Source organism: Bufo gargarizans, chromosome 9 (assembly GCF_014858855.1).
Source record: "Bufo gargarizans isolate SCDJY-AF-19 chromosome 9, ASM1485885v1, whole genome shotgun sequence".
NCBI lineage: Eukaryota > Metazoa > Chordata > Amphibia > Anura > Bufonidae > Bufo > Bufo gargarizans.
The window spans coordinates 196,534,052-196,557,976 of record NC_058088.1 but is presented as its reverse complement, the minus strand read 5'-3'; the positions used below and the strand labels follow the sequence as shown (position 1 = coordinate 196,557,976).

Genomic DNA, 23,925 nt, shown 5'->3' with positions numbered 1-23,925 from the left:
CAGTGACTGTTTAGGGGATCCCAGTGACTGTTAGGGGGGGGGGGGGGGTCCCAGTGACTGTTTAGGGGATCCCAGTGACTGTTTAGGAGGGGTCCCAGTGACTGTTTAGGAGGGTCCCAGTGACTGTTTAGGGGGGGTCCCAGTGACTGTTTAGGGGATCCCAGTGACTGTTTAGGGGATCCCAGTGACTGTTTAGGGGGGGTCCCAGTGACTGTTTAGGAGGGTCCCAGTGACTGTTTAGGAGGGTCCCAGTGACTGTTTAGGGGGGTCCCAGTGACTGTTTAGGGGGGTCCCAGTGACTGTTTAGGGGATCCCAGTGACTGTTAGGGGGGGTCCCAGTGACTGTTTAGGGGGGGGGGGGGGTCCCAGTGACTGTTAGGGGGGGGGTCCCAGTGACTTAAGGGGGGTCCCAGTGACTGTTTAGGAGGGTCCCAGTGACTGTTTAGGGGGGGTCCCAGTGACTGTTTAGGGGGGTCCCAGTGACTGTTTTTAGGGGGTCCCGGTGACTGTTTTTAGGGGGGTCCCGGTGAATGTTTAGGGGGGTCCCAGTGACTGTTTAGGGCGCGGGGGGTCCCGGTGACTGTTTAGGGGGTGGGGGGTCCCGGTGACTGTTTAGGGGGGTCCCGGTGACTGTTTAGGGGGGTCCCAGTGACTGTTTAGGGGGGTCCCTGTGACTGTTTAGGGGATCCCAGTGACTGTTTAGGGGATCCCAGTGACTGTTTAGGGGGGGTCCCAGTGACTGTTTAGGGGGGGTCCCAGTGACTGTTTAGGGGGGTCCCAGTGACTGTTTAGGGGGGTCACGGTGACTGTTTAGGGGGTTGGCTGTTTAGGGGGGGTCCCACTGACTGTTAGGGGGGTCTGTAGACAGTACTTTGTTGCTAAGCAGTTTCCTGCACACAGCCCCTCCGAACCAATCACAGGAACGCTTCGCAGAAATGACAGCTGTCACCTCACCGGTTGCTATGGGCAACAGCACATTTTCTACAGGACGGCGCTGAAGTATCTGTATGAAGCCGCCACTCTCAGCATCGTCTCCCGGCTGTGAGTCGTAGTTCCCACCGGAGGGCCGTCTTGTTTACAAGCAGCCTACTCGCAGTTGTGCGGCCTGTACGCGTCGCCATGGTGACGGAGGAGGAGGACGCACGGCCCCTGTACGTCTGCGCGCTCCCGTACGTGCGTGCTCCCGCTGGCGGTGCTGTGTCTGTGGAGGTGCGGGCTTCGTCTGCCGGCGGCTTCTGTGGTGGCGGATCCTCCGAGATGGGCAGAGAACTCTTCCTCCGTGCTGTCCTAGGGCTGGGGCGGCCCGGGAGGTGAGTGAGGGCGCGGGGCAGGGGGCGGCCGGGCCTGGGTGCGGAGGGCAGGGGGAGGCGGCAGCTGCTGAGGCAGCCAGTGCTGGGAGCAGAGGTCCGGGAGCTGGAGAGGAGGAGAGGGCGGGGAGAAAAGAGCGGGGCTAAGCTGGCTGCAGGCGGATGGAGGCCGCAACCAGGGCCCGAGCACCACGCTGCCCCTCATCCGCCGCAGGTCACACTACAGAGCCCATCATCCACCGCAGGTCACACTACAGAGCCCATCATCCACCGCAGGTCACACTACAGAGCCCATCATCCACCGCAGGTCACACTACAGAGCCCATCATCCACCGCAGGTCACACTACAGAGCCCATCATCCACCGCAGGTCACACTACAAAGCCCCTCATCCCCCGCAGGTCACACTACAGAGCCCATCATCCACCGCAGGTCACACTACAGAGCCCATCATCCACCGCAGGTCACACTACAGAGCCCATCATCCACCGCAGGTCACACTACAGAGCCCATCATCCACCGCAGGTCACACTACAGAACCCATCATCCACCGCAGGTCACACTACAGAGCCCATCATCCACCGCAGGTCACACTACAGAGCCCATCATCCACCGCAGGTCACACTACAGAGCCCGTCATCCACCGCAGGTCACACTACAGAGCCCGTCATCCACCGCAGGTCACACTACAGAGCCCGTCATCCACCGCAGGTCACACTACAGAGCCCGTCATCCACCGCAGGTCACACTACAGAGCCCGTCATCCACCGCAGGTCACACTACAGAGCCCGTCATCCACCGCAGGTCACACTACAGAGCCCGTCATCCACCGCAGGTCACACTACAGGGCCCGTCATCCACCGCAGGTCACACTACAGGGCCCGTCATCCACCGCAGGTCACACTACAGGGCCCGTCATCCACGGCAGGTCACACTACAGGGCCCGTCATCCACGGCAGGTCACACTACAGGGCCCGTCATCCACGGCAGGTCACACTACAGGGCCCGTCATCCACGGCAGGTCACACTACAGGGCCCGTCATCCACGGCAGGTCACACTACAGGGCCCGTCATCCACGGCAGGTCACACTACAGAGCCCGTCATCCACGGCAGGTCACACTACAGAGCCCGTCATCCACGGCAGGTCACACTACAGAGCCCGTCGTCCACGGCAGGTCACACTACAGAGCCCGTCGTCCACGGCAGGTCACACTACAGAGCCCGTCGTCCACGGCAGGTCACACTACAGAGCCCGTCGTCCACCGCAGGTCACACTACAGAGCCCGTCGTCCACCGCAGGTCACACTACAGAGCCCGTCGTCCACCGCAGGTCACACTACAGAGCCCGTCGTCCACCGCAGGTCACACTACAGAGCCCGTCGTCCACCGCAGGTCACACTACAGAGCCCGTCGTCCACCGCAGGTCACACTACAGGGCCCGTCGTCCACCGCAGGTCACACTACAGGGCCCGTCGTCCACCGCAGGTCACACTACAGGGCCCGTCGTCCACGGCAGGTCACACTACAGGGCCCGTCGTCCACGGCAGGTCACACTACAGGGCCCGTCGTCCACGGCAGGTCACACTAGAGGGCCCGTCGTCCACGGCAGGTCACACTAGAGGGCCCGTCGTCCACGGCAGGTCACACTAGAGGGCCCGTCGTCCACGGCAGGTCACACTAGAGGGCCCGTCGTCCACGGCAGGTCACACTAGAGGGCCCGTCGTCCACGGCAGGTCACACTAGAGGGCCCGTCGTCCACGGCAGGTCACACTAGAGGGCCCGTCGTCCACGGCAGGTCACACTAGAGGGCCCGTCGTCCACGGCAGGTCACACTAGAGGGCCCGTCGTCCACGGCAGGTCACACTAGAGGGCCCGTCGTCCACGGCAGGTCACACTAGAGGGCCCGTCGTCCACGGCAGGTCACACTAGAGGGCCCGTCGTCCACGGCAGGTCACACTAGAGGGCCCGTCGTCCACGGCAGGTCACACTAGAGGGCCCGTCGTCCACGGCAGGTCACACTAGAGGGCCCGTCGTCCACGGCAGGTCACACTAGAGGGCCCGTCGTCCACGGCAGGTCACACTAGAGGGCCCGTCGTCCACGGCAGGTCACACTAGAGGGCCCGTCGTCCACGGCAGGTCACACTAGAGGGCCCGTCGTCCACGGCAGGTCACACTAGAGGGCCCGTCGTCCACGGCAGGTCACACTAGAGGGCCCGTCGTCCACGGCAGGTCACACTAGAGGGCCCGTCGTCCACGGCAGGTCACACTAGAGGGCCCGTCGTCCACGGCAGGTCACACTAGAGGGCCCGTCGTCCACGGCAGGTCACACTAGAGGGCCCGTCGTCCACGGCAGGTCACACTAGAGGGCCCGTCGTCCACGGCAGGTCACACTAGAGGGCCCGTCGTCCACGGCAGGTCACACTAGAGGGCCCGTCGTCCACGGCAGGTCACACTAGAGGGCCCGTCGTCCACGGCAGGTCGCACTAGAGGGCCCGTCGTCCACGGCAGGTCGCACTAGAGGGCCCGTCGTCCACGGCAGGTCACACTAGAGGGCCCGTCGTCCACGGCAGGTCACACTAGAGGGCCCGTCGTCCACGGCAGGTCACACTAGAGGGCCCGTCGTCCACGGCAGGTCACACTAGAGGGCCCGTCGTCCACGGCAGGTCACACTAGAGGGCCCGTCGTCCACGGCAGGTCACACTAGAGGGCCCGTCGTCCACGGCAGGTCACACTAGAGGGCCCGTCGTCCACGGCAGGTCACACTAGAGGGCCCGTCGTCCACGGCAGGTCACACTAGAGGGCCCGTCGTCCACGGCAGGTCACACTAGAGGGCCCGTCGTCCACGGCAGGTCACACTAGAGGGCCCGTCGTCCACGGCAGGTCACACTAGAGGGCCCGTCGTCCACGGCAGGTCACACTAGAGGGCCCGTCGTCCACGGCAGGTCACACTAGAGGGCCCGTCGTCCACGGCAGGTCACACTAGAGGGCCCGTCGTCCACGGCAGGTCACACTAGAGGGCCCGTCGTCCACGGCAGGTCACACTAGAGGGCCCGTCGTCCACGGCAGGTCACACTAGAGGGCCCGTCGTCCACGGCAGGTCACACTAGAGGGCCCGTCGTCCACGGCAGGTCACACTAGAGGGCCCGTCGTCCACGGCAGGTCACACTAGAGGGCCCGTCGTCCACGGCAGGTCACACTAGAGGGCCCGTCGTCCACGGCAGGTCACACTAGAGGGCCCGTCGTCCACGGCAGGTCACACTAGAGGGCCCGTCGTCCACGGCAGGTCACACTAGAGGAGTGTTTCCCAACCAGTGTGCCTCCAGCTGTTGCAAAACTACAAATCCCAGCATGCCTGGATAGCATTTGGCTGTGCGGGCATGCTGGGAGTTGTAGTTTTGTAACAGCTGGAGGAACAACCAGCAGACTTGGAGTATAATACAGGCTGATACTCGGATCGTACGTCGACATGATGTGATCCTTTTCAGAGCTGCCTGCTGGGGACGTGGGTGTGTGGTGTATGACTATTAGGGCATCACCCTGACTTCTTCCCTGTGATAGTATTGGGGTCTTTATAATGTGCACGGGTTTGCATTTTGGGAGCCATGTGAAGATCTTTGACTTCTCCTTTCTTTCCTAGATCTTCCTGAGAGTTTGCTTTTGCAGACATCGCGCCTTCAGCTAGAATGTTCCTTCTGAATGCCCGTCCTCTGGCAGCTTTTCAGACGCAGTGGGCACCGTTTGGCTGTAGCGCACCCTGTAGAGGCCCCACATCCCTGCCTCAGGTCGCCGCCTCAGATGTTGACGGTGCTATAGACAGTCCACAGAGCGAGGAGTCTTCTCTGACTGTGAACCTTGAACATGAGCAGATTATGCAGAAGAACAGAGAGGGGGAGATTCATATCGACAGAGGACTGAACCCCGCTTCTTCCCTCTTCAAAGGCCACGTGAGAGAAAAGGCTTTGCTCGTCGTCCCGGCGCAGTTCAAAGACATTAAAGAGGAGGGCGCAGATTTCGAGGCTCTTGCTTTGGACTCGGACAGCGATGATTCTGTAGACAGAGACATTGAAGAAGCTATACAGGAATACCTAAAGAATAGGGGCAGCGCTGCCCCCAAAAGCCCAAACATTCCCAATAATGATGCCGCCAAGGTGGAAGCCGCTCAGTTTAATGTCCCAGCCCGGAGGTCTCCCATCAAAATGGTGACGTCGCCTAACATGTGTGATTCCTTCCCTGTGCAGGACCTGTCCCGATGCTCCTCACCAGACAGCGTGGGGAGCGATGACTCCTTTGAGCAAAGTATCAAGGAGGAAATTGAGCAGTTTCTGATTGAGAAGAAGCTGCAGAACAATGTGAGCGAGTCCAGCATCAGTAAGAAAGCTGCAGCCAGTCACCCTGCGGCCAAACCGAAACCGAAACCAGGCTCCAAGCAAGGGATGAAGGTGCCGACATTGAAATCAGCCCCCGGAAGCCTCAGTCTACATTCTAAGACTCTCAAACCCAATGTCCGCCTCAAGACTGTGTCCGGCTCGGGTAAGCTGACCGTCTTAAGACCACTGCCCCCTCCTCCCGCTCCGTGTATCGAGCTCTCCGACTCCAGCAGTGATGATGGGATTGAGGAAGCCATTCAACAGTTCCAGTTGGAAAAAAGTAGATTAGAAGGAAATCTTGGCTCCGCTCCCTGGACCTCTCAGGAAAAAGATGGGAAAAGCACAAGGGACGCAATATTAGACATTGGTCACTGCCAGATGAAGGGCTTTCCTCCTGAATCCCAGAAGAAGACAGCAGACTACAGGAAGAGAAAGCTGCCTAACGTCAAACCAGCTGCATCTCAAGACGTCACCAGTAAGAGGGCATTTCATTTTGGAGATGAGCAGAGTCTGGAATACAAACCTGAGCTCGCAGCGACAAGGAGGGCAGAGACCGCAGCGGAGCTGATGTGCGCGGAAGCCATACTGGACATCTCCAAGGCGATATTGCCTTCACAACCTGAAAGTTCTTGTCCAGTGTTGCAGGACAAGCCCTCGGCTCCTGCTGCATCCCCATGTTCCAGCGACAGCGCGGTTGACAGCGATGACAGCATAGAGCAAGAGATAAGAACATTTTTGGCTCTTAAAGCTCAAGCTGAGAGTCTTGGTACAACCTCATCCAAGCAGTCCCCAAAGGAGCAAAGGCCTGAACCCCAAAAACAGCCGTCACTTCCCAATAACAAGGCTGCTGGGACGAGTAAGGGTATACTGAAGGGCTCTCCTGGGAAAGGTACAGACTCTGTGAATGGTGATAGCTGCACAGTAAACGCAGTCGTGCCCTTTAGTCAGAACTCGATGGGCAAAAGTACAGAGACTTCTCCTGATGACATTAGGCCTCAGTGCCAAGCAGAGGATGCCAAGCATCACATTATCCAGGCTATGGAAGGTCTTGAGTCTTCTCCAAGAGCAAGTGCAGGTAAACGGAAAAAGTCCATGAAAGTGAGAGGTAACTGCAGCGGAGATAAGAGTAGCTCCTTGGACAGTGATGAGGACTTGGACTCTGCTATAAAGGACCTGCTGAGGTCCAAAAGAAAATGCAAAAAGAGACCAAAGGATGGTAGACCTCAGTGTAAGAAGAAGGTCCGATTCGGAGAAACCACTACTAGACTGTTGGAATCGGTGGGTGGAACGGAGCAGAAGGATTGCAATCCCAGACCCCTTGTGGAAAGCTGCCTTGTAATTTCCAGTGATTTAAAAGAGAATTCCTTCAAGAGGTCAAAGCCAAGCTTGAAACTAAAAGAGGAGAAAAAGATCCCAGTGGGAAATACAGAGTTGTCTCATGTTAGCAAACCGGTCGAGTCTAAACCAGCGTGTGCCTCCAACAAGTCCATAAAGATAAGTAGTGCCTTGCCTGATACTCAGGACAGCAGCTCCGTGGACAGTGATGATAGCATAGAGCAAGAAATAAGGAAATTCCTGGCTGAGCGAGCACGGGAGTCTACAGAACTGTCTGCAGCGCCAAAGACAACTGCTCCAGTGACCGCTCCGACCGTCATCAAGACTGAGCCTGCTCCAGCCTGCATCAGTAGTCCTGTACCCATAAGGAAGGACCCCAGAGCCTCCACATGCAGTCCTGTACCCATAAGGAAGGACCCCAGAGCCTCCACATGCAGTCCAGCACCTATAAGGAATCAACCTGCAGCCTGCACAGTTAGTCCTGCACCTATACGGAATCAACCTGGAGCCTGCACAGTTAGTCCTGCACCTATACGGAATCAACCTGGAGCCTGCACAGTTAGTCCTGCACCTATACGGAATCAACCTGGAGCCTGCACAGTTAGTCCTGCACCTTTACGGAATCAACCTGGAGCCTGCACAGTTAGTCCTGCACTCATAAAGAAGGAACCCAGAGCCTGCATAGTTAGTCCTGCACCTATACGGAATCAACCTGGAGCCTGCATAGTTAGTCCTGCACCTATAAGGAATCAACCTGGAGCCTGTACAGTTAGTCTTGCAACCATAAAGAAGGAACCCAAAACCTCCACAAGTACTCTTTCACCTGTAAGGCTAGAACCTGGAGCCTTTACAGTTAGTCCTGCACCCATAAGGAATGAACCTGGAGCCTGCACAGTTAGTCCTGCACCCATAAGGAATGAACCCGGAGCCTGCACAGTTAGTCCTGCACCCATAAGGAATGAACCCGGAGCCTGCACAGTTAGTCCTGCACCCATAAGGAATGAACCCAGAGCCTGCACAGTTAGTCCTGCACTTGTAAAGAAGGAACCTGGTGTCTTATCAAGTTCCGTGACTGAGACCATTCTCCAAAAAGTCCGCGAGAAAGATCGCTCCACCCATGCAGGCCCACCGCCTGCTGTCATACAGCGCCTGTATGGTTATAAAGACAACTTACCTCCTGTAGCAAGGTTGCAGCATCCTACAGGTATAGCTCCGGCGACCACTCCTTTACATGGCGTCATCGTCAAGAGAGACTGCATTGTAGATCAGAAGAGGGTTGTGAGGCCGACTGAGAAAATGCTTCCTGCCACCCCCGACAGAGTAGTTGTGAAAACTGGTGTTAATGGTTCTCAAGGGAACATCCCGATTTCGAGGAACTTTGTCGCCGGTCTCAAATACATTTCTGGAACTGAACAACAGCTTCTCTTAAACGTGGGGAAGACTGGGACGGCCAGGCTGGCCACCGACTTCTACAATCCTGCAGGGACCATCGCACCGCTGGGGAGTTGTCAGAAAAAAACATTCATTTTAGAACAGCCTAAGGTTGTCCAGGCCCCGGCCTTCTCTCTCGGCACCCCCATGGTCCGCCCCGCACTGTATGTCGTAACCACCAAGGTGGTGCAAGAAACTTCGGCCTCTTTGTGTCTCCCCATAAACACGGCGACCTACGATGCCGGCCTGAACTTAATGAGCATTCAGTACTGTCCCGGTCAGGTAGCGCCTCGCGCATCAGCATGCACTGCCCCCTTCTCCTTTCAGCAAACCCAGAACAGCGAGACCATGGTCGTTACCCCCGGCAAGGCAGGAGAGATCCCCACCCTCATTACCAAAGCAAGAGCAAACCAGACGCCGTCAGGGCTGCTAGATGGAGAAAGCGCTAACGTTACTGGCAGAGCAGCGGGCGATGTAGAGGCAGGAGCTAGTATGGTGCAGAAAGACCAGGTGTAAGTACCATAGTCTCCTGTATAGGTCCACTGTATATAGAGAAGACTAGTCTCCCATAAATGAATCCAGGCTGCTTGGGTCACATCGACCCGACGTCCACTCTTTGCCTAAATATATGAAGGAAGGATTGTATACGTCAGGGTTCAGCAACCTCCGGCATCCAGCTGGTGTGAAACTACAACTCCCAGCATGCATACTTGCTCTGCTGTTCTCACAAATGAAAGGGTCATGTTGGGAATTGTAGTTTTTACAACAGCTGACCCCTGGTATACGTCAACATTACCAATAGGGTCTTGCAGTGTGGTGTTCCCTTTGGCGGTACGTAGGTGATTAGATCAGGGAGCTGCATTATCCGGTTTTCTTCTCTACATGTAATAATCTGAGTCTGCCGGCAGCGGTGACGGCGGAGCCCTGCTACATGACAATATTGGGGGTTGCAGAATAATGCAGATCTGGTATATCAGCCTCTGTCCAGTAATAACACTCCAGGGTGGGAAAGGTCCGATGATGGTAGGTGCTAGTGCCTTGTATCTGTCCTGGCGTGCTATCACACCGGGCGTCCGTCTGTAGTGGGGGCCTCTAGTCCTCCATATCCCTCTCATAGATCCTGGAAATCCCGAGAACATTCCACAATATTCATATGTGAAACTTGCTACAATGTAAATATTCTTATTTCTGCCTAATTTTAGAGTTTTTACATTGAACATCGTGTAGATTTTAAGCCCGTTTGGCACTTGAAGGATTTATTTGCACTTTTTTTTTTTTTTTACACTTTATGTTCTTGGATTTAGATTTCTTTGCTGCTTTTTTAAACGTTTTATTTTGTAATAATTTGGGGGGTCTTCAGCTGCTCCCTATGCAGGGTCCCTGTCTCGCCTTCTGTCTCACCCTGTTCTTTTCTGTAGATTTTGTAAATGATGTAAAGACTTTTCTCTTTTACTTGAAAAAAAAAGAAATCACGGAAACACGACCGGCCTTGGCGTTCAGATTCCTGGAGATTGTGTCGCTTTTATTATTCCAGTTCTGTGTTTTTACATAAAGTGGACTTTCCTATCCTCATGGAAGGCAGAGTTTTATTCCACTACTTTTCATGTTTTTCTGGCCTGCAGGTGGCGCTGTCTGCTGAACACCTGGAGCCCCCCATCCCATGAGTGCACTCATTTAAACATGGCTACTAGGGAGGAGTGAATTTCGAAGGTTGGGGTGGTGGTCGTTACCCCGGACCATAACGCAATTCCGTGACTGATTGCTTGTAGAGGACTCCAGCATAATGTAAACCGGACGGATCCGTTATGCTGGGCATAGACTTCTATTATAACGGAATCCGTAACACAATTCAGTAAATACCACAACATGAACCGCACACCAACTTCGCTCCTCCCTAATAGCTACAAATAGCCAGTCTGCGTACATGAGGGCCTGTCCACAGCGCCACCTGCAGGTCACTCTGCACATTGCCGGAGGCAGCCCCAGCAGCCACCTAGCCCACCTTCCACTGCTTTGTGCCTCCGACGCTTGTCATTTCCGCGCCCGGCTGTTGGGGTTGCCCTCTGAAGTGTCGTGTGATTTGTGAAGACCTTGTTCACACACAGCGATGGTGACGGTGCACAAAAGGTCACCACTCCTGCACATAACGGCCGCGGAGACATTTTCTTCGGCACGTGTTTCCTCGTCCAGACGCCATCTCTGAGCTGAGAAGTCGATGGGTTAAAGTGTCTTATAGTCGTCACCCCGGAGAATAAAAGCGCGGAAACTGAAGAACTCCTTAAAGGGAACCTGTCACCGGGATTTTGGGTATAGAGCTGAGGACATGGGTTGCTAGATTGCCCCTAGCACATCCGCAATATCCAGTCCCCATAGCTCTGTGTGCTTTTATTGTGTAAAAAAACCGATTTGATAGATATGCAAATTACCCTGAGATGAGTCCTGTACGTGAGATGAGTCAGGGACAGGACTCATCTCAGGTTAATTTGCATATGTATCAAATCGTTTTTCTTACACAATAAAAGCACACAGAGCTATGGGGACTGGATATTGCGGATGTGCTAGCGGCCATCTAGCAACCCATGTCCTCAGCTCTATACACAAAATCCCGGTGACAGGTTCCCTTTAAGGGTCCATTCACACGTCCATGTGTGTTTTGCGGACCCGGAAGTGCGGATCCGTGCTGCCCTATTGAAATGAATGGGTCCGCAATTCAGTTCCGCAAAATGCAGAACGAAATTGCGGACGTGTGAATGGACCCTAAAACGTGTTGTGTGAACAAGGTTTTTAGAGCGGATCTGGTCATCACTCTAATCACATCTAAAGCTGCATTCACAGCCCAGTCTGCCCAATGGCGTTCCCTAGCACTGGCTAGCTGGTTCATGCCAGGCTACAGACGGGTGATGTGATAACCCTTCGCTCTCCAGCACGTGTTGAAGTTGGGGAAGATGTATTTCTTTTCTACATTGCATGGTGGAAACTCTTCACCTCCCAGCAAGCACCAGGTAACAGTCTGTCCTGTACATGCCAAGAAGAAAGTAGCAGATTTGTGAATGCAGCTCTGGATGTGACTGGAGAATAAGACGTAAAGGGGTTGGCCATTTTGTGTCCTTGCTGTATGTTATTTAATGTTTCTATTGTATAAATGACCTTTTGCCTGTTTGGTCCCATCCCCAGCTAGAAACAGTGGCTGCGCATGCCACGACGTCACATAGTGGATGGCTAGCTTCACTCGCCCGTGCACTTGGCATTGCACGCGCCAGTCCTTCATTATACTGCGCAGACTCTCTGCCTGTGTCTTGCACATGCTCAGTATATTTCATCCCGCTTTCTCCTGTCCCTTCCTGCGTCATCACTGTGTAGATGCTGGAGGAGGCGTCCTGCGCATGCTTCGTCTACTCCTGCTCCACTTCTTCCCATGTCTGATTGTGCAGACTCCTGCTGAAGTGTTCTGCGCATGTGCTATCTAGGCTGCGTCCAGCGCACTCTCATTGATCATTCTGCAGCTGTGTGAAAACACAGTGATCAAGGAGGGAGCTTAGCGCATGCGCAGAATGTGCAGACTCCTGCTGAGGCAATCAGACACGGAGCAGGAGTAGACAAAGCATGCGCAGGATGCCTCCTCCGGGGTCGGCGCCGTACAGATGATGACGCAGGAAGTGTGTTCCTTTAAGAGGAAATCTGGGAGCAGGAAATTACATCCACCGGGCGCAGCGTCCTGGAGAGCTTAGCGGTCAGTGATGCCTCCATGTTGGGTCCGTGTGTCATCCGTGTTTCACCAAACAGCTGTAAAATCATTTTCAAGGCATCCCTTCCTAATGATCCATGAAACACGGATGGCGTCCATGGACGCGACGGACAAAATAGAGCAATAAACAAAAACGGACGGTACTAAGACACTGATGTGTGAATACACACATTAAGGCCTCTTTCACACAACCGTTTTTTTTTTTTTTTCATTTATGGGCAGTTTTTTGCGTTCTATATACGGTCCGTATATAGAACCATTAATTTAGATGGTTCCGCAAAAAAAAACAGAATGTACTCCATATGCATTCCATTTCCGTTTTCCCATTCCGTTAAATGATAGAACATGTCCTATTATTGCCCACAAATAATGTCCTATTATTTGTCCGCTTAAAAAGACGGAACACATACGGAAATGCATCCGTATGACTAACGTATCCGTTCCGTTTTTGCGGAACCATCTATTGAAAACTTAATGCCCAGCCCAATGATTTCTATGTAATTACTGTATACTGTATATGCCATACGGAAACAAAAAACGGAACAACAGATCCGTGAAAAACGGACCGCAAAACACTGAAAAAGCCTTACGGTTTTGTGGAAGAGGCCTAAAATGAATGGGGACGTGCTGTCCGTGGAGACCGCCGACGGGTGAATGAGGGTTCACTTAAGGCTCCATTCACACATCCGCGAATGGGTCTGCAATTTTGCGGAACGGGTGCGACCCATTTATTCTCTATGGGGATGGAATGGATGCGGACAGCACACAGTGTGCTGTCTGCATTTGCGGAGCGCAGCCCCGATCTTCCGGTCCGCAGCTCCCCAAAGGATAGAACGTGTCCTATTCTTGTCCGCAGCTGTGGACAAGAATAGGCATTTCTATAGGGGGCGCCGGCTGGGGGTGTTGCGGATCCGCAGTACACTACGGACGTGTGAATGGACCCTAATTCTGGAGATTAGTCCATATGCAAATGAGCAGTTAAAGGGGTTTGCTGAGGTTTTTATACTGACGACCTGTCCTCGGGCTGGCTCATCAGTATCTGATGGGTGGGGTCTGACACCCGGGACCCCCAACAATCAGCTGTTTGAGAAGGCATCGGCGCTCACAATAGCTCCATAGAAGTGAATGGGGCTGAGCGCGATAGCGGCGCTCACGGGAGGACCATGCCTTCTAAAACAGCTGCTCGATTGGGGTCACAGAAAACCCCTTTAAGTGCACTGAGGGCGGTGCCTAAGACTACGCTGCGACTGCTCATTTGCATACGGATTATAAAGGATCAATGGATCGCTAAGGTACGGGGCCCAGTGTCATGGTGAATTTCCTGCTGTGGATTTGCTTTAAAGGGGCATAACTGGAATACCCCTTTAAGTGATAAAAGGGTGGTCACTTTTTTTAAAATTTAAGCCAGTCCGTATAAGGCAGCGGTTCTCAACCTGGGGGTCGATCGGCCCTTTCCGGGGGGTCGCCTGAGGCTTCCTATTAGGGCTGCACGATTGTAACGTTACATTACCCTACTTCGTGAGATTTCCCTACCTCCTGACTTCCTGTCGCACTGCTAATGACGTGAGGAGGCTTTCCTGAGTTTGACGATCTGCGCATGCGCAAACCGACAGTTTATGGAAAACTCAGCGGAGTTTAGCTTCACACCGGGACACTGCGCATGTGCCGGCCGGAGTTAGCCGCGCTTGCGCACTGGGCCGTAATATTTCCCTACTAAGGCTCTCCTGCACATGCGCAGTGTCCCGTGTAAAGCTGAACTCCGCTGAGATTTTCCATAAACTGTCGGTTTGCGCATGCGCCGATCGTCAAAACTCAGGAACGCCTCCTCACGTCATTAGCGGTGCGACAGGAAGTCAGGAGGTAGGGAAATCTCACGAGGTAGGGTAGTATAACGCTACAAATAGAGAGATTGTTTCACACAGGAGTAACACACTTTACACGCAAAGACAGTTATGTGCGCAGTTTAGGACACATGAGGGGACACATAGGGTCATGAGGGGGACCAGCATAAGATGCTATATGTCTTATGCTGGCCCCCCTCATGGCCCTATGTGTCATAGCACACATCCCCCCCATAACAGCGTCCTCCACAGATCCACCCCATAACAGCGTCCTCCACAGATCCACCCCATAACAGCGCCATCCACAGATCCCCCATAACAGCGTCCTCCACAGATCCCCCATAACAGTGTCTTCCACAGATCCCCCATAACAGTGTCATCCACAGATCCCCCATAACAGTGTCTTCCACAGATCCCCCATAACAGTGTCTTCCACAGATCCCCCATAACAGTGTCTTCCACAAATCCCCCATAACAGTGTCTTCCACAGATCCCCCATAACAGTGTCTTCCACAGATCCCCCATAACAGTGTCCTCCACAGATCCCCCATAACAGTGTCCTCCACAGATCCCCCATAACAGTGTCCTCCACAGATCCCCCATAACAGTGTCCTCCACAGATCCCCCATAACAGTGTCCTCCACAGATCCCCCATAACAGTGTCCTCCACAGATCCCCCACAACACGGCGCCCCCAACACAGATCCCCCACAACACGGCGCCCTCCACAGAACTACCTAACACCCTGTAATAGACTGGCACACATCCTGCATATCAGATATTTACATTACAGTAGCAGAATTAGTTATGACGTAGCAAGGATGTACTGGTTGGGGGTCACCACAACATGAGGAACTGTATTAAGGGGTCACGGCTTTAGAAAGGTTGAGAACCACTGGTCTAAGGCCCAGTCCATATGTCAGTCTGCAGAATACGGACACCGCTCTGTAAATTTCTTACTTCCTCAATAGAAAGGTCAGAATAGCGGGAGCGGCGCGGACGAAGAGTCCGGTCCCGGAGTCCTGATACCTTCTGGGTTTCTGCTTATTCCCACATTTTGTATAACTTTGGGCTGAGCTGAAGACACAGCAACCCCCTTATCCGCTCGCCGGACGGCGCGTCTGTACGTAGACTGGCTGCAGATGGAGGGCCGCGTCATCCCCTCTCCTCCACTGAATCACCGTAGGATCCACTCCATTAAAGAAAAAAAAAAAAAAGTGGCCGCTTCTTTAACTCTTAAAGAGCTGAAGTTTTTCTCCCAGGTCCCAAAATGTGAGACGTTGAAGCTTTTTACAAAATGGAGCGAAACCTGATGGGAAGTCTTCTGTCTGGTGCCCCAGTAAATCGGGCACACTGCTAGGGTTGATCCTGCTGGTTCAAATGATGCCTAAATGGCGAAATCTATTTTACTGTTTCAAAGAAAAATAGTTTAATTTCTCATGCAAATTTGGACTTCCTGACTTCTAATGCTGTGTGTCTCTGCCATGACATTAATGCTGTGTGTCTCTGCCATGACATTAATGCTGTGTGTCTCTGCCATGACATTAATGCTGTGTGTCTCTGCCATGACATTAATGCTGTGTGTCTCTGCCATGACCTTACTGCTGTGTGTCTCTGCCATGACATTAATGCTGTGTGTCTCTGCCATGACATTACTGCTGTGTGTCTCTGCCATGCTGCAGCATCCTGGTGGCAGCTTTATATTACTGTGGTCCTGCAGAGACACACAGCAGTATAAATCAGTATAATGCCGTGGTATCCTGCAAGGCCAGCAGTGTCCAGGACAGAGGGTCATGCTCACACACGGAGCATGTGAAACAACCCTAATAGGGCTGATTCTGATGACCGGTCCTCTTTAAATGTGTTGCCCTGTGGAGGTCACTTTTATGTTGAAATGATAAGGGTGTTGAAAAAGAGGAATTTTGGTTCAAAATGAGACTTCTGCCAAAGTTTGCATAAAGCGGTGATAGAACAATGATGAAGCCACCCAGAGGGTGCGTCCACACAAACAATACGGTGGGAAGTCCTGTGCGGAAACCTCTGTGGATGTCGTCCTCCACTGCAAAGGCCTAAACCTGCGGAGGAGGAGAACCGCGGTGTAAACTGACCTACTGCCGATTTACGTTACGCAGGTGAATTTATGCCACTGATTCATTACACAGCGCGTGGATGAGGGTCACTGCTGGTACTGTACCACGCTGCGGATGTGCCACATGTAAATCTACATCAGCGGAGTGGCTGCCATGTGTGGACATACCCATATGGTGGGCAATTTACTTGCCTGGAGTCGTAAATTTTCAGGATTGACTACATTTTGTCAGTAACCTGAATGAATCTGGACCACGTTTACTAATCCTATAGACGGTGTAAGCTTAGCCCAGCCTCTAGACCTGCTCCAGAATTACTAATCCTATAGATGGTGCAAGCTTAGCCCAGCCTCTAGACCTGCTCCAGATTTCCTAATCCTATAGATGGTGTAAGCTTAGCCCGACCTCCAGACCTGCTCCATATTTACTAATCCTATAGATGGTGTAAGCTTAGCTCGGCCTCCAGACCTGCTCCAGATTTACTAATCCTATAGATGGTGTAAGCTTAGCTCGGCCTCTAGATCTGCTCCAGAATAAATAATCCTATAGATGGTGTAAGCTTAGCCCGGCCTCTAGACCTGCTCCAGATTTATTAATCCTATAGATGGTGTAAGCTTAGCCCGGCCTCTAGAACAGCTCTAGATTTACTAATCCTATAGACGGTGTAAGCTTAGCCTAGCCTCTAGACCTGCTCCAGATTTACTAATCCTATAGATGGTGTAAGCTTAGCCCAGCCTCTAGACCTGCTCCAGAATTACTAATCCTATAGATGGTGCAAGCTTAGCCCAGCCTCTAGACCTGCTCCAGATTTCCTAATCCTATAGATGGTGTAAGCTTAGCCCGACCTCCAGACCTGCTCCATATTTACTAATCCTATAGATGGTGTAAGCTTAGCTCGGCCTCCAGACCTGCTCCAGATTTACTAATCCTATAGATGGTGTAAGCTTAGCCCGGCCTCTAGATCTGCTCCAGAATAAATAATCCTATAGATGGTGTAAGCTTAGCTCGGCCTCTAGATCTGCTCCAGAATAAATAATCCTATAGATGGTGTAAGCTTAGCCCGGCCTCTAGACCTGCTCCAGATTTACTAATCCTATAGATGGTGTAAGCTTAGTCCGGCCTCCAGACCTGCTCCATATTTACTAATCCTATAGATCAGGGGTGCACAACCTGCGGCCCGGGGGCCACATGCGGCCCTCGATACCATTCTTTGCGGCCCCCAACCATCCTGTAACAGATTTGTATGCCTATGTCTAGTGTCTGCTCACATGTATCTTTCATGTATTTTCCCATTAGATGGGAGTACTAGAAGTGTAACCAGACATTAATGATATATACTGTATGTTTAATATGCCAAAAATACAGTATTTCAGTTGGTAATAACTCCTTTAAGTTTTATTTTCGGCCCTTGGAATTGGTTCAGGCTGACAATGTGGCCCCCAACCAGCAAAGGTTGGGCACCCCTGCTATAGATGGTGTAAGCTTAGCCCGGCCTATTGACCTGCTCCAGATTTACTATTCCTATAGACGGTGTAAGCTTAGTTAGGCCTCCAGACCTGCTCCAGATTTACTAATCCTATAGATGGTGTAAGCTTAGCCCGGCCTCTAGACCTGCTCCAGATTTACTAATCCTATAGATGGTGTAAGCTTAGTTAGGCCTCTAGACCTGCTCCAGATTTACTAATCCTATAGATGGTGTAAGCTTAGCCCTGCCTCCAGACCTGCTCCATATTTACTAATCCTATAGATGGTGTACGCTTAGTCCGGCCTCTAGACCTGCTCCAGATTTACTAATTCTATAGACGGTGTAAGCTTAGCTCGGCCTCTAGACCTGCTCCAGATTTACTAATCCTATAGACGGTGTAAGCTTAGCCCGGCCTCCAGACCTGCTCCAGAATTACTAATCCTTTAGACGGTGTAAGCTTAGTTAGGCCTCTAGACCTGCTCCAGATTTTACTAATCCTATAGATGGTGTAAGCTTAGCCCGGCCTCCAGACCTGCTCCAGAATTACTAATCCTATAGACGGTGTAAGCTTAGTTAGGCCTCTAGACCTGCTCCAGATTTTACTAATCCTATAGATGGTGTAAGCTTAGCCCGGCCTCCAGACCTGCTCCAGAATTACTAATCCTATAGATGGTGCAAGCTTAGCCCAGCCTCTAGACCTGCTCCAGAATTACTAATCCTATAGATGGTGCAAGCTTAGCCCAGCCTCTAGACCTGCTCCAGATTTACTAATCCTATAGACGGTGTAAGCTTAGCCCGGCCTCTAGACCAGCTCCAGATTTACTAATCCTATAGACGGTGTAAGCTTAGCCCGGCCTCTAGACCTGCTCCAGAATTACTAATCCTATAGATGGTGTAAGCTTAGCCCTGCCTCTAGACCTGCTCCAGATTTACTAATCCTATAGACGGTGTAAGCTTAGTTAGGCCTCTAGACCTGCTCCAGATTTACTATTCCTATAGACGGTGTAAGCTTAGCCCGGCCTCCAGACCTGCTCCAGAATTACTATTCCTATAGACGGTGTAAGCTTAGTTAGGCCTCTAGACCTGCTCCAGATTTACTATTCCTATAGACGGTGTAAGCTTAGCCCGGCCTCTAGACCTGCTCCAGATTTACTATTCCTATAGACGGTGTAAGCTAAGCCCGGCCTCTAGACCTGCTCCAGATTTACTAATCCTATAGACGGTGTAAGCTTAGCCCGGCCTCTAGACCTGCTCCAGATTTACTAATCCTATAGACGATGTAAGCTTAGCCCGGCCTCTAGACCTGCTCCAGATTTACTATTCCTATAGACGGTGTAAGCTTAGCCCGGCCTCTAGACCTGCTCCAGATTTACTATTCCTATAGACGGTGTAAGCTTAGCCCGGCCTCTAGACCTGCTCCAGATTTACTAATCCTATAGACGATGTAAGCTTAGCCCGGCCTCTAGACCTGCTCCAGATTTACTATTCCTATAGACGGTGTAAGCTTAGCCCGGCCTCTAGACCTGCTCCAGATTTACTATTCCTATAGACGGTGTAAGCTTAGCCCGGCCTCTAGACCTGCTCCAGATTTGCTAATCCTATAGATGGTGTAAGCTTAGCCCGGCCTCTAGACCTGCTCCAGATTTACTATTCCTATAGACGATGTAAGCTTAGCCCGGCCTCTAGACCTGCTCCAGATTTACTATTCCTATAGACGGTGTAAGCTTAGCCCGGCCTCTAGACCTGCTCCAGATTTACTATTCCTATAGACGGTGTAAGCTTAGCCCGGCCTCTAGACCTGCTCCAGATTTGCTAATCCTATAGATGGTGTAAGCTTAGCCCGGCCTCTAGACCTGCTCCAGATTTACTATTCCTATAGACGATGTAAGCTTAGCCCGGCCTCTAGACCTGCTCCAGATTTACTATTCCTATAGACGGTGTAAGCTTAGCCCGGCCTCTAGACCTGCTCCAGATTTACTATTCCTATAGACGGTGTAAGCTTAGCCCGGCCTCTAGACCTGCTCCAGATTTGCTAATCCTATAGATGGTGTAAGCTTAGCCCGGCCTCTAGACCTGCTCCAGATTTACTATTCCTATAGACGGTGTAAGCTTAGCCCGGCCTCTAGACCTGCTCCAGATTTTCTAATCCTATAGACGATGTAAGCTTAGCCCGGCCTCTAGACCTGCTCCAGATTTACTATTCCTATAGACGGTGTAAGCTTAGCCCGGCCTCTAGACCTGCTCCAGAATTACTAATCCTATAGACAGTGTAAGCTTAGCCCGGCCTCTAGACCTGCTCCAGATTTGCTAATCCTATAGATGGTGTAAGCTTAGCCCGGCCTCTAGACCTGCTCCAGATTTACTATTCCTATAGACGGTGTAAGCTTAGCCCAGCCTCTAGACCTGCTCCAGATTTACTAATCCTATAGATGGCATAAATTTAGCCCTTCTGGATGATAAATCTGGTGAAGGGACAGACACACGTCTCACTATTCATTAACTATTCGTTGCCTTACTTTAAAACAGATTGTGGTGCAAAATGGTAGATCGTAGGCCCCGCCCCCTTTCTTTTGAAGTCCCACCTTTCGTACTAAGCCCCACCCATTTGTCGAGCATGAAAGTGTATCAACTCTGGATGCGACAATTTGCAAGACTTTAGAGACATATATTTGATCGACCGATTATCGGTTTTACCGATATTATCGATACCGATATTCAGGATTTTGACCGTTATCGGTATCGACATCTATTTTGCCGATATTCCGATAGCGTATTGGGAACAAGGATCGCTCTGCTCTCAGTGCTCTCCGTGTTCCATCAGCAGCACAGGCGAGAAGGAAGCAGCGTCTCCCCCCCCCCCCACCCCCCCCCCTGTGATGCCGCCGCCAATGAAGAGACAGATGAGAAGAGAAGGGGAGGGGCTGTGGCCACTGCGCCACCAATGATGTTAATTTATTCATTCAAATTGAACAGGAGGCGGGAGCTGCAGAATTGGGTGATTTTCCTATTTCATGACGTAAAGTCATGATTTTATTAAAGACACGGAGGCGAGTATTGCTATCTCCTTCTTTACTCTGACCAATAGCAGCAAAGAAAAAAAAAGGAAAAATATTGAAACATGTGATCAGCCCCTCCCCATAGTCCCCCTATAACAGGCCACACCGCCTGCAAAACCTCCTCTTTCTTTGTAAGTCCAAACTGAAAAGTCCAACTGAACCGCCAACCAGGAACCGGAACAGCCTGGGAACAAAAGCGCCATCCATCCGGAAGCGAACTGGAACAACGCTGAAGAACCTCCTGAAGCCGTCCACATCACATGATCGGCTGGAACCAAACTGCCGACCCCCCGAACAAGGACGTAGACCAAAGGATCCCACTGAATAGGCCGATCTCAACCTGAAAAAAAAGGCGAAAAACAGAGCCATGATAGAAGCAAATTGGTGCATCGTATTCACAAACAAATGGTTGCGACAAACCTACTCAGGAAAAAACTCATAGAGTTAAACAATATGCAAATTAAACACAATCAAAATCATTCCTATTTTAAACCCACATAGGGAGGGAACACATAGGGTGGGCAATACTCGCCTCCGTGTCTTTAATAAAATCATGACTTTACGTCATGAAATAGGAAAATCACCTGATTTTATTACAAGACCCGGAGGCTCGTATTGCAAGTTCAAAGTTAAGACAAATTCTCAATAATTGACGAGAAAACGTGAGGACCTGGCCGAAAGTAAAATTCTCTGAACGTGGATACTCTGGACCAGTCCACCAATTTCAAAATGTCCTCCAGTCTGGCGCCAGAAACTGCCAAAGAGGTAGCAGATGCCCCCCTAGCGGAATGCGACGAAAAAATAGAAGTGTCTACGCCCGCAAGTTCCATGATCCACTTCATCCACCTAGCCAGCGTGGGAGTGGTCACCGGGGCAAAAGGACGAATGGTCAAAAGGAAAAGCTGTGGGAACTCACGTGACCGATGAAGAGAAGTGCGAGCCTCATACTCCTTGAGGCACGCCACTGGGCAAAGTGAAGGTGAAGCCGGGAAAGCAGGATAAGCGACGAACGTATGTGGTTCTTAGTCCTCCTAGAGATGTCAAAAGAGACCCCCTCCGGGGTGTACGAGCGTGCATCATAGTCCAAAGCCCGGACGTCTGAAACCCGCTTGCAGGAAATCAGACAAAAGAGAGTGACGAGCTTCGCCGACAGTTGCCGAAGGGAAAGGTCCGCATTCTGAGGCCAAGAAGATAAAAAGGAAAGAACACAAGACACATCCCAAGTGGCAGAAAATCTAGGCCTAGGAGGACGAGACATCCGAGAACCGCGCAGGAGACGACATACTAAAGGATGTTGTCCCGCAGGAGTACCATCAAACCCCTGATGAGAGGCAGAAATAGCCGACCTGAACAGGCTGATTGTGCGATAAGCCTTGCCCTGGTCAAACAAAGAGGATAGGAAATGTAAGATCTCCGTCACAGGTGCCGATACGGGATCCAAGTCCCTAGCCACGCACCAGTGAGCCCAAGATCCCCAGGCTGATCTGTAAGATCTTCTGGTGCCTGGGGCCCATGCATTTTCCAAAAGGACTCTAGCTGTTCCCGAAACTCCTGGGACCTCCCAGGGTCCCCTGAAATCCGACATGCCAGCAGGCGCAGGGATCCGTCTAGGAGAAGAGGATGTAGTTGGTGATTCGGATCTCGGAGGAGAGTCTGAGATGTCGGGAGCAGGTACGGGATCTCTATCATCATCTCCAGGAGGTGGGGAAACCATGACTGGGAGTTCCAAAATGGGACCAGCAGCACCAGATCCGCCGAATAAGGGCGGACTTGAATCAGGGTCCTGGGGATCAGCTGGAATGGAGGAAACGCGTAAAGCAGATCTCTGGACCAATCCTGCAGAAACGCGTCCACCGCTTCGGCCTCCGGGTCCGGGCGCCAGCTGTAAAAACGTTGTAGTTGCGAGTTGAGACGGGAAGCAAACAGGTCGATGCAGCAAGGACCCCAAACTGACATTAAGGAACGGAACACCGTTGGATCTAACTGCCAGTCGCTGGAATCGGAAAGATACCGAGAACTCCAATCCGCATGAATGTTCTGGACGCCAGGGAGATATTCCGCCAAAACAATCAACTCCTTGTCTAGACAGTAGTCCCAGAAATCCTTCGCCAAACGAGACAAGATGGTGGAACGGGTTCCGCCCATGCCGTTGATGTACCTCACCGCTGACACATTGTCCATGCGTAGTTGGATGCAGGATCTGGCCGTGTCTCTCGTGAAGCTCTTGATCGCAAATGATCCAGCCAACAGTTCCAGCGCATTGATATGGAATCCGGCCTCTGACCAACCGCCTCCAGTCGTGATCCCCTCGCAGTGAGCTCCCCAGCCCGACAGGCTGGCATCTGAATCCACCACGAAATCCGGACGATGGCCGAGAATCGCCTTGCCGTTCCAAGCTTGCAAATTGTGGATCCACCAGGATAGTTCCTCCTTGGTCTCCTCGTCCAGCGAGATCCAATCCGCATAGGAAGCTCCCGCCCGTAGGTGGGAAATCTTCAGGCGCTGCAGAGCCCGGTAGTGGAGCGGGGCTGGGAAAACCGCCTGGATAGATGAGGCCAGCAGACCTATGATCCTGGCTAGTTGGCGTAAAAGATTCTTGGAAGATGACCTGGCTTTGCACAACTCCTTCCGTATGGACCGAACCTTGGCCGGAGGTAGGCTGAGCGTCCCTGCCGTGGAATCCACCAGAAACCCCAAGAATTCCATCTCGCGAGACGGGGTGAGGCAAGATTTCTCCTGATTGAGGAGGAAACCCAGATCCGACAAAAGATCCATGGTCCAGCGAAGATGATTCAGCAATACTGACCGATTCTGGGCCATGACCAGAATCTCGTCCAGATATACGATGAGACGAACTCCACGACTGCGTAGCCACGCCATAGCTGGACGCATCAGCTTGGTGAAACACCAGGGAGCCGAAGAGAGGCCGAATGGGAGGCACGTGAACCGCCAAATCCTGTCCTGCCAAGAGAAACAGAGAAGGTTCCTGGACGCGTCCTCTACTGGGACAGTAAGATAAGCGTCCTTCAAGTCCAGCTTGACCATCCAATCGCCCACCTGTAGGAGGTCCCGAAGGAGATGGATGCCCTCCATTTTGAATTGGCGGTATCTGACAAACGCGTTGAGGGCGCGTAAATTAATAACAGGCCGAAGTTGGCCCCCCTTTTTTGCCACTAGAAAAATATTGCTGATTATCAGGCCAGGGGACATTGGAGCCGGTTCTATGGCCCCTTTGCGGACAAGATCCGACAGTTCTGAGTCGACCAGTATGCGGTTTTCCGCTGAGAGTATT

General features: G+C 52.2%; 1 protein-coding gene across 2 annotated transcripts; it reads left to right on the top strand.

Annotated features, from left to right (window-relative positions):
* The first annotated feature begins 1,180 nt into the window (after positions 1–1,180).
* PPP1R26 (protein phosphatase 1 regulatory subunit 26) lies at positions 1,181–23,842 on the top strand. Of its 2 annotated transcripts, XR_006391258.1 has the most exons (4): positions 1,181–1,310; positions 4,945–9,001; positions 14,931–14,935; positions 23,832–23,842. XR_006391258.1 is itself a non-coding variant. In XM_044306521.1 (2 exons), the coding sequence occupies exon 2, from the start codon at positions 4,991–4,993 to the stop codon at positions 8,954–8,956; it is 3,966 nt and encodes a 1,321-aa protein (XP_044162456.1). In that variant the 5' UTR covers positions 1,181–1,310; positions 4,945–4,990; the 3' UTR covers positions 8,957–10,008. The 2 variants fall into 2 exon arrangements, 1 of the variants encoding a protein (XP_044162456.1); XM_044306521.1 differs by lacking the exons at positions 14,931–14,935; positions 23,832–23,842 and having other exon boundaries at positions 4,945–10,008.
* The last annotated feature ends 83 nt before the right edge of the window (positions 23,843–23,925 follow it).

What these genes read in the sequence shown, in the direction of transcription:
- PPP1R26 (XM_044306521.1), top strand. Translation starts at nt 4,991, where the DNA reads ATGTTCCTTCTGAATGCCCGTCCTCTGGCAGCTTTTCAGACGCAGTGG.